Here is a 16,463-nt window from a genome sequence, read left to right as displayed (position 1 = left end):
TTGGATACTGTACTTATATTTGCACGCAACTTTTATAAGGTGATAAAAATAAACCCCAACGGTTTACCAAATTCCATTAAAACAATTTGTTGTCAAGAATATTTTAGATAATGTACCTATAATCGCCTGTAACTTTGCGTAACTTTGATCAGGTGATAGATGACGGATCTTTGGTTATATCTGAAACATTATTGGTAGAGTGACAAAGCAGAAAAAAGTCGCTTATTTAAATTGACCGAAATACATCATGAATATAGTTATCAAAGGTACCAGGATTATTATTTAGTACGCCAGACGCGCGTTTCGTCTTCATAAGACTCATCAGTGACGCTCATATCGAAATATTTATAAAGCCAAACAAGTACAAAGTTGAAGAGCCGATTGATGATCCAAAATTCCCAAAAGGTTGTGCCAAATACGGGTAAGGTAATCTTTGCCTGGGAAAAGAAAATCCTTAGTTTTTTTCGAAAAATTCAAAGGTTTGTAAACAGGAAATTTATAAAAATCACCACATTATTGATATTCATGTCAACACCGAAGTGTTGACTACTGGGCTGGTGATACCCTCGGGGACGAAACGCCCACCAGCAGTGTCATCGACCCAGTGGTGTAAAAATTTATCAAAGGTACCAGGATTATAATTTAGTACGTGAAGATAGAGTAAACATTATTCTTTCATTTTAACCCTGTCTTAGAGTTTCCCACGGTGCATATATAGATTGAGTGAATTTGACGATTTTCAAATGTATCTAACATGTAAGGTGAGGGTATAAATCACTAATATCTCAGGCATACATATGACTACCTGAATTCATGGAGCATTTCTAGAGCATGCTTCCATAGAAAAACAATTCTCGGTAACCATGAAAGTCGACCGAGAAATTAGCCAAAATGTTAAAAAGAAATTGTGACTTTTGAAAATCCCGCCTTTTGACTTTCGACCACAGCATTGTAAGACATGCCTTTATCAGCGGGTTTCATATTTATCTTCAAAATAAGAGAAAATTAACTGTAACTTACTTGTTACCATACTATATTCACTTTAATAGATCCTAGGTGATTTAAAATTTGCCATATTATATCTTAACGAAGGCAACAGTAGTATACCGCTGTTCGAAATTCATAAATCGATTGAGAAACAAACAAATCCGGGTTACAAACTAAAACTGAGTGAAACACATCAAATATAAGAGAACTAGGACACAACAGAAACACAGTCATCACGAAAATGTAACACACACAGAAACGAACTATAATATAACAATGACAATTTTCCTGACTTGGTACAGGACATTTTAAGAAAAAAATGGTGGGTCGAACCTGGATTTGTGCCTAGCCAAACCTCCCGCTTTTATGACAATGTTAAATATAACATTAAAATGACAACACTACATGACAGGAATACAATAAAAAGACTTTTAAAACAAGAATGTGTCCCAAGTACACGGTTGTCCCATCCGCATTATCAACTTTTCTTTTTTCAGTGGACCGTGAAAATGGGGTAAAAACTCTTATTTTGGTCCTCAGCACTCTTCAACTTCATACTATATTTGGCCTTTTAAACATTTTTTTATACGAGCGTCACTGATGAGTCTTTTGTAGACAAAACGCGCGTCTGGCGTAAATATAAAATTTTAATACTGGTATCTATGATGAGTTTATTGGCATTAAAATTAGAAATATCATATTATAAGAAACATCTATACTAAGTTTCAAGTTGATTGGACTTCAACTTAATCAAAAACTACCTCGACAAAACATAGAAAACTAAAGATTGAGCAACACGAACCCCACTAAACCATGGGTAACATCAGTGGCTTATTAAAGTAAAACTATGTGTGACGAACCCCACTAAACCAGGGGTAACATCAGTGGCTTATTAAAGTAAAACGATGTGTGACGAACCCCACTAAACCAGGGGTAACATCAGTGGCTTATTAAAGTAAAACTATGTGTGACGAACCCCACTGAACCAGGGGTAATAGCAGTTGCTCCTTAAAGTAAAACTATGTGTGACGAACCCCACTGAACCAGGGGTAATATCAGTTGCTCCTTAAAGTAAAACAATGTGTGACGAACCCCACTAAACCAGGGGTAATATCAGTTGCTCCTTAAAGTAAAACAATGTGTGTATGAAAGTTGATAAAAACATCTGTAGAATCTATTTACCACTCTTCCTAAAGAAAAGTTTATTGCTTTTATACATTCACGATACAAGTGATGTCAATTATAGCTGACATGACTGAGATCCGGGTTCTTTAGCTGTCAGCCTCTTCTGCACGTCACAGGTATGATAACACAAACACATTTCATTATGCATCCGATTTATTATGTCTAAAACACAAGTACTCCTCAGACCTCTAAATGACAGGATATGGTGAAACATCTTATCCATGCTTCTTTAGAGAATTCATTGCAGCCTGAATCCCAATTTTCATAAATGGGTTTGTCTTCACCTTTTCCCCAAAACTCATCAAGTCAAGAATAAAACAGTGGGGAAATTTTAGCCATGTGAAACACTTTAAAATAGAATGAACATTCTCAAATGGATAAAAGGTTAAAAAGGCAAAACACATTTCGTGCTCTGTTCCTTGTCCAAACGATGTTGTTTCGTTCCTAGAAGTTGTGTCATAAGTACAGGTAACTTGTAAGTCATCGCCAGGTTGTACTTCTATTGGTGGATCGTGTCTGAAATAAATAAAGGCAACAGTAGTTTACCGCTGTTCAAATCTCATGAATCCATGGACAAAAAACTAAATCGGGGTAACAAACTAAAACCGAGGGAAACGCATTAAATATAAGAGGAGAACAACGACATAACACTAAAATGTAACACACATAGACAAAATCCCACGAGAATAACAAATATAACATATATATATAACATCAAAACCAAATACATGAATTTGGGATAGACAAGTACCGTGACACGTCTTATCGCAATGTGAATTTACACTCAAAAATAAGAGAAAACAAACGACACAACGTTATAATGTAATACACACAGAAACGAACTATAATATAACAATGGCCATATTCCTGACTTGGTACAGGGCATTTTTAAAGGAAAAAATGGTGGGTTGAACCTGGTTTTGTGGCATGCCAAACCTCGCACTTTTATGGCCATGTGAAATATAACATCAAAATGACAACACAGGACTACAATATAAATAAATTGGAGAACACAATTGACAAAGAATCACACGAACAACAGCCAACAAAAGGCAACAAGTTCAAAATTTTAATACGCCAGAAGTGTATTTTGTCCACACAAGACCTATAAAACCACATATATCCGTTAATCGCATTGTTATTGAGAGTAATACGAGTAATATACTGTGGGTACTTATACATTTCTTTGATCTCCATAAAGATGCATGCAGTAATGCGTATTGAACAGAGAATTTCAGTATGTTTTAGTTTAAACTACTAAATGTGTTTTTTCTATTACTGAAACCATCGGTTCAGTATGGTCAACGTATTTTGCATTAACTTTTTATTTATTAATGCTATGTAATTTCAAAAAATGAATGTTTAAATATAGTTCAGAAAAAGACGTAATTATAACAAGGAAAGCTTGACTTTCGGTGGCTTTTTTATGACATGTTTATAATTTTGTTATTACCATATGTTCATACAAACGGAATTCTATATTAATATTCTTGTTATGGTTAGAAAATAACACCATTACAAGCTTAATTTCAATTTATATTCTATTTTTGAAAAATTACCTGTGACACACAGTTCATTATTCTTTTGTGCTGTATTTGTGGTTTACACGTTGAAATGAACTATTATATCATTTATTTATGTATTTATTTGTTCTGGAGTTCTTGCATTTATTTGTAAAGTATTCCTGTCACGTAATGTTGCCCTTTGAGCCTTATTTTTTAACATTGCCATTCAAGCGGGAGGTTTGGCTAGCCATAAAATCAGGTTAAACCAACTATATATTTCTTAAAATGTCCTGTATCAAGTCAGAAATATAGCAGCTATTATCACATACTAGTGGTCCGTTTCTATGTATGTTGGCGTTTGTTTTTGTAGCAGTTCAGTGTTTCTGTTGTTCCGATTTGTTTCCTCTTATAGTTGATGTATTTCTCTCAGCTTTAGTTTGTGAACCGGATTTGTTTCAGTTAAATCGATTTATGACTATTGAACAGCAGTATACTGCTATTGTCTTTATTCATACACTTTTGTGTTTTGTATCTTTTAACCAGACTCTTAGCGTATGTGGCATAAATCAACACCCAGATCTCCCCTCCCTCCTAAATTCGCCTCTGACATCTATCAAATAAAACGATTTGGGTTCTTTTTTTCCATTAATTTGATAAAATCTTAACAAAAACAAAAAGTATGGAGACATCGTTCATAATTGGCATTACATATACATATTTCATATCTTATTTGTTTGGTCCTTCAATGAATTTGATGTTCGTGATATGTTTCAGTTAGCTCGGTTAAAATCATAACTCGAGGCGATTTGTATAGCTAGACATGTGATATAAATACGTTTTCTATACGACGAGGATGTTAACACGCGTTCATATGATGTCTTACTTTTCACGTACATATCAATATCTTTCTTTATTTCGTATGTTGTTTTTGTGACATTTCCTTAAAGTTTAACTCAGTATAGTGCTTTTGGCAGTATGGAAAGTTCCTGGATGGATAGAGCAAAAAAAAAACGAAGCTAAATTCAAATGTTAACTTCATAACTGGGGAAGAATATAAACGGAAAACGTCTTCATGAACCAAAATCTGTATCAACATATATTTCTGAAGACTGTAATTACATATTAATTTAACAGCCATTACACTTCATTGTACATTTAGTTGCTTTTCCTTCCATTTATAATGTACTTAGTAAAGTATTGAACTAAAATAGCACTTACATTGCGATGTGTTGTCTGTCGAATGAAAACTTATCTAAATCGGAGATTACATTGATTAAAGCACCATTCCGATATTGTTCTACTCTCTGTTTCCGACCTGTAAAATGTAGAGCATGATTTGTAAGTTTATTTCAGCAAACCCAAATGAATCCTTAAGAAATGTAAGTTATTTGTTATTTTAAGCCCCAGTCCCACTAGACCACGATCGCACCACGCTCACCGCGATCTAAAATAAATTTAGATCGTGGTGAGGTCGCGGTATGAACGGCATGAAAATGTTAATTTTCGTTGCTTTCACGATGCTACTACGTCCTAATTACGCTTCTACAACGATCCCGCTACGATTAAACCACGTTCTCACCGCGCTTATTCTGCGACCTCACTACGCTTATAAAGATCTTTCTACGCTCTTCACGCTCTCACTACGACCATACCACGAGTTATCCGATTGCAACACGATCTTACTGCGATTATAGCACGTTCTTACCACGATTATACTACGTTCATACTGCGATCTTACTACGTTTTCATCAATACCGTCAATTTCGTGTTTCATATCAATATAGTTCCATTCCTTCTATTTCTGATTAAAACGGAGATTTCCCGGAAACAATACAGTCATGCCACCAAAATTTACTAGAACACGTGGGCGTGGTGGTAAGGGTTGATGTAGAGGCAGAGGGAGCAAAGTATGAACGCCATACTAAACTCCAAGAAACTAAAATTAAAAATAGTACAAGACTCCTGACTTGGGACAGGCGCAACATTAGTGGGGTTAAACATGTTTGTGAGATCTCAACCCTCCCCCTATACCTCTAGCCAATGAAGAAAAGTAAACGCATAACAATACGCACATTAAAATTCAGTTCAAGAGAAGTCCGAGTCTGATGTCAGAAGATGTGACTAAAGAAAATATTAAACAAAATGACAATAATACATAAATAACAACAGACTACTAGCAGTTAACTGACATGCCAGCTCCAGACTCCAATTAAACTGGTACTATACACATAAGTAGTATAATACTTGTCATCAAGAGATGACCAATCAAACCTTAATTACAACCTATTGCTGGTCCATAAAGCTCAAATGACGATATTTTAGTAAACGATAGCAGAGATGACACAGATGTGTCAATATGTATAGGAAGATGTGGTATGAGTGCCAATGAGACAACTCTCCATCAACGTAATAATCTATAAAAGTAAACCATTATAGGCCAATGTACGGCCTTCAATACGGAGCCTTGGTTCACACCGAACAGCACGCTATAAAGGGCCCAAAAAAATACTAATGTTAAACCATTTAAACGGGGAAAACCAACGGTCAAATCTATATAAAAACGAGAAGCATGATTGAGCCGTTAGAGCAAACGGATAAATACATTCAGACAAACAAAATCTAGGGAGTTTTTTTTATATATTTTATGTGAAAATGACAATAGAAATGATGGTCGTAGTGTGAACGTAGTCAGGTCGTAAGAAGAGCGTGATGAGGACGGCAAGGGCGTGCTAGAATCGTACAATGGTCGTGAACAGCGTGGTAAAGTCGTAGTGGAAGCGTAGTTGGGTCGTGGTGAGAACGTGATGGTCGTAGTGAGGTCGTCATAACGTCGCTGTGAGATCGTAGCGCAATCTCTCCGAATAGAATCACGCTTTCGCTACGCTCTCGCTACAATTATACAGCGACCTTTGCGATCTTACTACGATCTTAGTGCGCTCTCACTACGCTTCTACTACGACCTGATTTCGCCACGACCGCACCACGATTGTTTTGAACATGTTCAAAGTTGTCCACGCTCTTCACGATCTTGAAGACCTCACCACGACCGTGGTACGACCTTACTGCGACCTACGCGATCGTACCACGATCATCAATATTTGCATTTTTTTCACAGATCGTAGTGCGATCGTGGCCTAGTGGGACTAGGGTATTACACAGAAAATGTGTTCAAACCATGTGTTTTCATACATTTTATCTTGAGTCTACTGGACGATTACAACTATATGCAAACACACTTACATTTTCATAAACACTAGCGTTGACTTATTTTTTGCCTTTACACTGATTTCGGTTTATGCTTGTATAACTAACACAATTTCATTGTGAAAGACAATAACAATCCAAACCAAGGAGTAAACAAAACTTCACAAAACCAAAGGAAATTTACATCATTCTAATTTAAAACAACATCTACATACTAACCTAAAGAAACCTTGTGATAAAATGAAGAATGAACGTATATAGGTCGTACTTACCTGAAGAATGCATGTGATTAAATGAAGATCGAACGTATATAGGTCATACTTATCTAAGAATGCATGTGATTAAATGAAGAATGAACGTATATAGGTCATACTTACCTGAAGAATGCATGTGATTAAACGAAGAATAAACGTATATAGGTCATACTTACCCAAAGAATGCATGTGAATAAATGAAGAATGGACGTATATAGGTCATACTTACCTAAAGAATGCATGGGATTAAATGAAGAATTAACGTATATAGGTCATACATACCTAAAGAATGCATGTGATTAAATAAAGAATGAACGTATATAGGTCATACTTACCTAAAGAATGCATGTGATTAAATTCAGAATGGACGTATATAGGTCCTTGGAATTCACGTTTCGTACATTGTCCAGAACAATTCCCGTAAACTTTGGCCTCAGATTGTCCTGGTGCCAAATTAAACATAGTTTGGCCGATAGTTAAGACTGCAGCATTATATGGTCTCAGATTTGGAGTGTAATACAAAGTCATTCCTGAACTGTCTGTGTAGTCCACATTATCTTCAGAATTCTGCCAGTGAATCTGGAATATCATATCTTACAATTACTACTTCAGCAATTATATAACGAAACATCGAGCTGAGGTGAATTATTTCGAAATAGAATGCAGTCTGGTCACGGTTGCGCCAAAACGGCTTGCAGAATTTTTTCGTATGATAGAAATCAATTGATCAAGCTAAATTTCATGGAAAAGAACCCCAATTTATTAAGAAGTAAGAATACAATTTAATGCTTTTTGTGGACAAAACACAACTTAAATGTACATTTCTTTTTTCATTTCTTTTTTTTTTTCGATTAATTTTGTATTAATATTGTGTCATTGATCATATTTATTTGTTCAATGTATTCACACTCGTTTTTGTAAATATGTCTTTTGATTGAGTTAAGCCATTTCAATTGGTATTTTATAGTGTGTCTTTCTATGCTGTGATGTTACACTATTGTTTCAGGTTAGGGATTAGTTGGCGCCTATTGATTCGTTTACAACCCGCTGCATTTGATAGCAAATATCTAAGTCAGGAACCTGATGTTTAGTGGTTGTCGTTTGTTGATGTTGTTGGTTCATAAGTGTTTCTGGGCTTAAAATTGATTAGACCGTTAGTTTTCCTGTTTGGATACTTTTTCACTGGTATGTTTTTGGGCCCTTTATAGCTTGCTATTCGATGTGAGCCAAGGCTCAGTGTTGAAGGTCGTACTTCGACCTATAAAAGTATATCTTTACAAATGTGACTTGGACGGAGAGTTGTCTAATTGGCGCTAATACCTCATCTTCTTATATCCATAAGTTGAAAATCTGAATCCAGGAGGTGCTTTTTGCATGTTTTTTTGGTATTTGTATAGTCGTTTGGGTTTCAGTTCGTTGTAATCTAATATCGCTATGTATATGTTACAGTAAATAGGTGGAATTAGAAATTACATGTAATTCCCTATGCACTTAGTTAATACATGTGATTCCTAAAACTGCCCAGTTATTATCAGTAATTACTAATTTTAGAATGAATTTTGACAACTATTTACTAACTGTTGACAAAGACTTTTATTATTCTATTCTTGCAATATTTTAAGCATCAGCACAACCTTATATGATTCAAGATTATCAGTTTAAAAAATAAAACGCAAACATAATGTACCCTTGTTAAATATATTTAAAATATATTTAAAAATATTTATCTGATTATTTTAGGAAATGTTTTGTTTGACGTACTTTGACCTTTAATTGTCTAATTTTACAAATAGTGACTTAAATAAGATAGAGAGTTGTCTCTTTGACACTCATACCACATCTTCTTTATCTACAAAACAAAAACCTTGAATCATTATTTTCATGTAGTTTTAAAATTGTGGCTGTAGAAGGGTTAAATATTAAAATTTTTAGTGCAATGTTGTTTCTTTTGGCATTTTTAGTGAAAATCTATGAACAATTAAAAACGGAAAGTCCTTTAACAAATGGTAAAACGAAAAGTTAAAACATATCAAATGAATGGAAAACAAACGTCAAATTCCTGACTTGGTACCATAACGCATTTCCTTATGTAGACGATGGTGGAGTAAATGATCCTAGGTAGTAGGTGCCACAAGGAGAGCAGGATCTGCAAACACTTCGGCAGCACTTACGGTCACCCACATACTATTGTTTGGTTCATGGTTTTTTTTCAATATTCGGAGCTATAAGAAAGCCTCATATCTTACCGTCTTAGCATTAAATACTACTACTATATGTAAAAACCAAATCCAAGTATGTGAAAATATCTATTATAAGGATGATGATTTTGATTCAAGGCAAATACCGCTTTTCTACCTTGCTCGGCTAATAAAATTGAGAATGGAAATGGGGACTTTGTCTAAGAGACAACAATCCTACCAAAAGAGAGATAAAAAGTCTTTATACAAGTACCTTTTACAGAATCAAAACAATCATATCTTTGGCACACAAAATTTACAACAATTCCTGTACTTCATACGGTGACGTACCATTACAAAATCATTCATATACAATGAAAAAAGTATTGGAGAAAATTCGTCTCCTTGCAATAAACAAACTGCTCTGAGAAACACAACTGATGATCCTATTCTGTACGTTGTCTCACTTGCAGAAACATTTAATGTGATCTAGAATTCCCATAGTTTCAATAATCATATACAGCTATTTTCTAGTCTCAATGCACAAACGTACAAAAGAACATGTAATTCTAAAGGATTTCTGATTCCTTAAGTCAGCCCTACAATCTTTACCCCTTTAATTTAAACTCCCTCAAGCAAAATTGGCGTTAGATGGTTTTGCTATTCTATTCAGTTCCTTTTTGTTTGTAACTCTTCAACGTTTACAGTCCTTATACATCCTTGGCTTTCAAATATTAGGTTTTGAGCGTTCCTAATGAAGGTTAATCAAGAAAAACGCTTCTGACACATGAAATTTATTACACGATGTTTTCATTTTTTATAAGGTGTCTTAAATTATATCCAAAATCATGGTTATAACAAAAATATCAAGTTAGTAAATAGTAAAAATGACAAAATGTAATCACTGAAACAATTAGTAAATAAATGTATTTACTAAATTGATTAGTAATTATAGGTATTTACTGAATTGTTTAGTAATTACATGTAATTCCTTATTTCATCTATTTACTGTAACATACATGTATACATGAATTTCTAAACGGTTTCTTAAAATAAGATTTGACATTAAAACAAATGATTTACCTGTAACATAAACCTTGTGTAGCCGTTATTACCAATCGGAATACCAAACTTATCAGGGAAACATTCCCCCTTGATGCCAAGAGACCAAACTGTCACCATATGACAGTACGAAGGTCCTTCATTTGTAACACAAGTGTTCACCTCGTTCACTCTGGGCTGATTCTCTGTATTAAGAATCGATGTGTTATTTATGGAAATCAAAATGAGTAAAAACGACAAAGATAAACTTTATGAATGATATATGCATGCATTTGAAATTAGTTAATTTTTATTTTTCTGAATTCCCAAACATTTTGAGTTTCCGATGGAGATAACTTTGCAATAAGAAAAAAATAGACAACATGACAAATTGTATCTAATAACTACCTTATTTGAATAGTTACAACCGACAATTTGGGATTTGACTTGAAACGCAGCTCGTCAATTAATTATTAAAGCATTGTGAAGTTTTTAATGCAACTTTTACCTTAGATACGGGCTCAATTAAACTAAGAGTAGATGTCAAAAGAAATTTGTTGACATTCATAATAGAATTTATAAATAAATAAACTCAATCATAGATACCAGGACTAAATTTTGTATATACGCCAGACGCGCGTTTCGTCTACAAAAGACTCATCAGTGACGCTCGAATCCAAAAAGTTAAAATGGCCAAATAAAATACGAAGTTGAAGAGCAGTACGGACCAAATTTGATTTGGATGATTTTTGCTTTGCTTATTATCTGTTCTGTCATCGTACAAGGTGTAATTAAATAGTACAAACCTACGGCATCGCATCCAAAAAGTACAATATGATGAATAACGCGGCTATTGTCAATTAAAGGTTTAACTGCAATCACGTGATAATCTCCATCCAATGGTACATGTAGGTGTGTACATATGTATCTACTACCCTTGTGTTGCACTTTAGTTTTTGGAATTCTCAATGTCAATTCTTTTACATCTGAAATAAAACATATGAAATCTGTTATTCTAATCGGTAGATTTCGTTAATAATACTTCATACATTAGAAGACTATTTGGATAATCAATATAAGAAAATCTGTGGTCTGGATTGGTGTAATTAAGTTCTGTAGTCTTTATTTTTGTTTTGACTTCCCATCCACACCTTAATTATTGACTCAAAGACGTTTTAAAAAGATACTTTTGTCTGATAGAACGTTGTAAGAAAAGGACAAAAACATCGGATAAATGCGAAATAACATATCTAATTAAGTAAGTATTAAACCAAATGTTTAAATACTAACCAGGATCCTCTTGGATTGAAGGACAACGAAAATTATTGTCATCACATTTCAACCATTTATTCCTCTGTCTACAGTTTTCGCTTTCTGTTGGTTCACAAATTCCTTAAATGACAAAATTGATCAGCTTACACATAATTTTACAAGAAAGCACGAGTCATGTAAACAACCAGTTCGAGATCTGCGATAAACACATATAATATGAACTTTAAGAAAAAAAAATTAAAAAAAATAAAGCAACCATTTATAATCTTTCATATAAACTATAGAGCACAACGTTCCACGTTAATAGAATTAATACATTTGAAGTTTATTATTAAAGAATTGAATGCTTCTTTTTGTAAATTTATTGGGGTCAGAAGTACATTTTTTATGCATTCTAAAAATGTGCGCACGGTCAACGCTTTTACTACCCTTTAAAATTACTAAAACTAAGATCACGAAAACACGTTCTTTTCCTTCCATATGCACTCTATTATGTATTAAACTCATCATAGTTATCAGGATGCTCGACTTTTTTTTTTATTGAAGTGAAGGTTAATTCCAATATGACGCGAGTTTGCTGTTAGCCAATCAAATTAAAGTATCATTATAATTTTAATGTAACAGGTACGTGCATGAGCGATATCTCTTGTTTGTATGATCATGTGCTACCTAAAAAACAGTTTACCGTGAATCGTAAGACCATTATTTATATTACAATTGATGGACAGTGAATGAACCCATACCTGGATGAGTAATTGTAGAATTAGTGAAGAGCTGACTGGTATTCTCAGTCCATAAACAGTCCGGATCCCCAAGTTCTTGTCCATTAGAGCGACCATCACCATCGGAATCAGCTTCACATATAGATTTAGTCCAGATCTAAAATTTATCAGAATAACATAAATGTGATAAATTCATTTAAATAGAAAAAATAAACAGCTCAACACAAAGATTAGATCCAGATCTAAAATTTATCAGAATTACAAGAATGTGTTAAATTCACTTACATGGAACATGTAGAAATGTTATTTTTTATCACAAAAACATCAGATTTTGTCAAATAAACCAGTAAAAGACAAGATAGTACAGCAATACATGTTGCCAGATAAAAGCAGTTATATTGGAATTTTGGGTCATCAATGCTCTTTGAACTTGTTTGGCTTTCTCATCATTTTGATATGAGCGTCACTGAGTGCAACAAAAAACCTAACGACAATGTAACAGACACAGAAACAAACTTTAAGATAACAACTGCCATTTTCCTGATTTGGTACAGGACATTAGTAAGATCTAAAATAAATTAAAGCATATATAAATAGTACTAATATGACCGGCCTATTTGGACAGTGCAATGAAATTAGTTTTAAAACAACATTTTAGTATTTCAACTGTTTTAATGTATATTTAGGTTTTGCATTTATTTTATTATTCTAGACCTTGTCGTAAAAAAATAAAATTAACGGTACCAATTTTCTTGCACCAGATGCGCATTTCGACAATACATGTCTCTTCAGTGATGCTCGTGGCCAAAATATTTGAAATCCAAAGCTTATATAAAAGATGAAGAGCTATAATTCAAAAGGTCCAAAAAGTGTAGCCAAATCCGTGAAAGGAATCAGAGCTTTGCACGAGGGAGATACATTCCTTAATTTATATTAATTTCTAATATTTTGAAACAGTAAATTTTAATAACACAAACAATCCGTATTTTCATGCCAGTACCGAAGTACTGGCTACTGGGCTGGTGATACCCTCGGGGACTAATAGTCCACCAGCAGAGGCATCGACCCAGTGGTAGTAATAAAATTAACGGTACCAATTTTCTTGCACCAGATGCGCATTTCGACAATACATGTCTCTTCAGTGATGCTCGTGGCCAAAATATTTGAAATCCAAAGCTTATATAAAAGATGAAGAGCTATAATTCAAAAGGTCCAAAAAGTGTAGCCAAATCCGTGAAAGGAATCAGAGCTTTGAACGAGGGAGATACATTCCTTAATTTATATTAATTTCTAATATTTTGAAACAGTAAATTTTAATAACACAAACAATCCGTATTTTCATGCCAGTACCGAAGTACTGGCTACTGGGCTGGTGATACCCTCGGGGACTAATAGTCCACCAGCAGAGGCATCGACCCAGTGGTAGTAATAAAATTAACGGTACCAATTTTCTTGCACCAGATGCGTAAATTTAGGCATAAGTTGATTATGTGTCATAATCTTGGACAAAGGTCTTAAATGCATTTACTCATTTACTGATTTATTTCATTATTTATTCTCTGTGACAGTTTGGACTATAATTTACAAATACGTGTCGAACACTAATTACTCTTTTAATCTATTGTAATTTCTAATTTGTCATCTGTTAATCTGCTTAATCCTTTAAATGCTTGTGCTTATATATATTGTTATTGTTTGTATGTTACTTTACATTTAGTTTGGAGTTTGTTGTTCGGTCTTGCCGGACTGCTGAAATAAAAGTTTAAGGAGCGAAATTGTCCTTCTTGATTTACATTTAACTGGAACGCCATTTCTCCCGGCTATACTAATACTAATTATGGTAATTTCAAGATATGAAAGTAATTGAATAAATAACTAACCTTCATACAAAAAGGTGTATGATAAAAAAAATGTATTATTTAATCTTACCTTTCCAGTGTTTACTTTGTTTTGATACAGATCGATTCCGAATGGATTCAGAGCTCCTCCACCTTCAGGTAATTCGTGTCCGACACCATCCCAGAGCTTGTTTTGGTGGAAGGGGTGAGGGGCTTTATCTCCGTTTGGAATGGACGATTGGTATGACGGGTAGGAATAGTTGCCGTCAAACAAGGAAATTAATAACACACAAATCACTAAGCTGTCAAGATTAAAAAAAAACACACTTGAAAATTTTATAAATTCAAATTGAAGATTGTTATACTAGTATTTAAAAAGAAAAGATCTCGTAATATTATTTTACATTTTGATTATAAAAGCGATGGATCTACTTATCATAAATTCAAATCTGGTAAAGATTCAAAGTACAATTTCTTTATTATTTGACTGTTGGTTACCTTTTCATTTTTTTTTTTGGGTGCTCCTATCCCATATTAAAAATCCTGGATCCGTCTCCCAGAAACAAGCCCATTGTTGAAAATCACGAATTTTGTACGTATTTCAAAATTTCATGAAATTCAATAACTTTCAGTTTCATTTAAAAATGGGAACAGACTATCTATAAAATCCAATAGATCCGCTACGAATTCATAAATATTTTGAATAACTATTAACATTTCAGTAACTTACTATTTTAATTCACTCTTCGTTTTCATAATATTATCTGTAAATAAAAAAAAATAATGTTTCAGTTGGATTCAGTTACATGTTTAAGTTAATATCGTTCATGGTTTTTTTCATTATTTTATTTACACATTTACTATTGAATCTATTTATTTATTTCAATACTTCTCAGCATTCCCAATTTACTGTCTGTAAAACGCATTTTATAGCAATGATTACACCTTTCAAATATTAATTTTAATAAATACTTTCCTTCAGATATCTGTTTTAGTTATAAATATATGATGAATGATTTTCCACGTTTAAGATAATTCCACATAACCTCCTGTTATATGCAGAGAAAAAAAACAATGTGTCGTAATAATTACTTAATACAAACACAATAATAACTTAATACAAACCCAATAACTTTTGTTTCTCTTATCCTAAATGTATTAATTTCCTAATTGGCTAAATGTCTGCCTTTTCTGAATTCGTAAACATATATTTTGTCATCCAAATATAAGTACAAGTTATGTCATATCATTTGTCATCATTACCACTTCCCATTTCTGTCGTGCCTTCGGCTGCTTCATTGAAGATCGCAAACATGGTATATTATAATTATAATCCTGGTACCTTTGATAACTATATATATGCAATATATTTGGTATTCAAAACATGCCGATGAAAGTGTCCTAGGAAATTTTGTTATTTAATAGTTAGTTTCTATGTATGTTGGCGTTTATTTTTTGGCACTTCAGTGCTTCTGTTGTTCCGTTGTTTTCCTCTTATAGTTGATGGATTTCCCTCAGTTTTAGTTTGTAACCCGGATTTGTTTTCTCTCAATCGGCTAATGACTCTTGAACAGCGGTATACTACTGTTGCCTTTATCTAAGATATTTCTTATGTCAAAAATTGAGGATGTTTGTACCCTTGTGTTGATTCAATGGTAAGCAAATGGAAATTTTATAGAAAATCCAGTCATTCCCTATTACTTTCAAATTTGGCAATTCTGTGCTTGATAGGTAGAGGACTATTGCATGCAGTGCTAGCAATGATTATCTTAAAACTTGTTTATAAATTTAGATATTGGTTAAAACAAATAAAAATATGGACCAATTAATGTACACCTTCTTGGATGCGCTAGACTTTAGTGACTCAGCACGAGGTTTTGAGGAATTTAAAGGTTATTTAGGACTTTTCGTAAACAATAAACGCTTGCATGTAACCCTGATTTGTTTTTTTCTCAATCGAATGTATAAAGTTGAAGACGAATTTTACAAACATTTTTTGGGAATTTGATTTTTGGAATGTTGAATGTTGACATCGAAAAATGTTGAAAACGAATGTTGATGTTGAAAACGAATATAGAATGTTGAAAACTAATGTATTAAGTTGAAAACGAATATATAAAGTTGAAAACGAATGTATAAAGTGAAAACGAATGTATTAATTTGAAAACGATAATGAATGTTGTAAACGATCTAAACAAACTTTTATTTAATTATTATTTTTGAATGTTGAACAATGTTGAAAACGAATTTAAAAAAAAAAAAAATAAAAAATTCAAAG

The 16,463-nt window shown here is 33.3% G+C and overlaps 1 protein-coding gene across 1 annotated transcript; it reads right to left on the bottom strand.

Moving 5' to 3' along the window:
* Positions 1-2,170: 2,170 nt before the first annotated feature.
* On the bottom strand, positions 2,171-15,401 carry LOC143063382 (tyramine beta-hydroxylase-like). The gene is made up of 10 exons (XM_076235502.1): positions 15,311-15,401; positions 14,916-14,949; positions 14,277-14,487; positions 12,369-12,504; positions 11,644-11,745; positions 11,160-11,339; positions 10,396-10,559; positions 7,471-7,714; positions 4,896-4,992; positions 2,171-2,688 (listed from the first exon to the last, which is right to left on the bottom strand). The coding sequence occupies exons 2-10, from the start codon at positions 14,939-14,941 to the stop codon at positions 2,388-2,390; spliced, it is 1,461 nt and encodes a 486-aa protein (XP_076091617.1). The 5' UTR covers positions 14,942-14,949; positions 15,311-15,401; the 3' UTR covers positions 2,171-2,387.
* Positions 15,402-16,463: the final 1,062 nt, after the last annotated feature.

Source organism: Mytilus galloprovincialis, chromosome 2 (assembly GCF_965363235.1).
Source record: "Mytilus galloprovincialis chromosome 2, xbMytGall1.hap1.1, whole genome shotgun sequence".
NCBI classification, from domain to species: domain Eukaryota; kingdom Metazoa; phylum Mollusca; class Bivalvia; order Mytilida; family Mytilidae; genus Mytilus; species Mytilus galloprovincialis.
The sequence above is the reverse complement of the archived record's forward strand: the minus strand, read 5'-3'. Positions and strand labels throughout refer to the sequence as shown.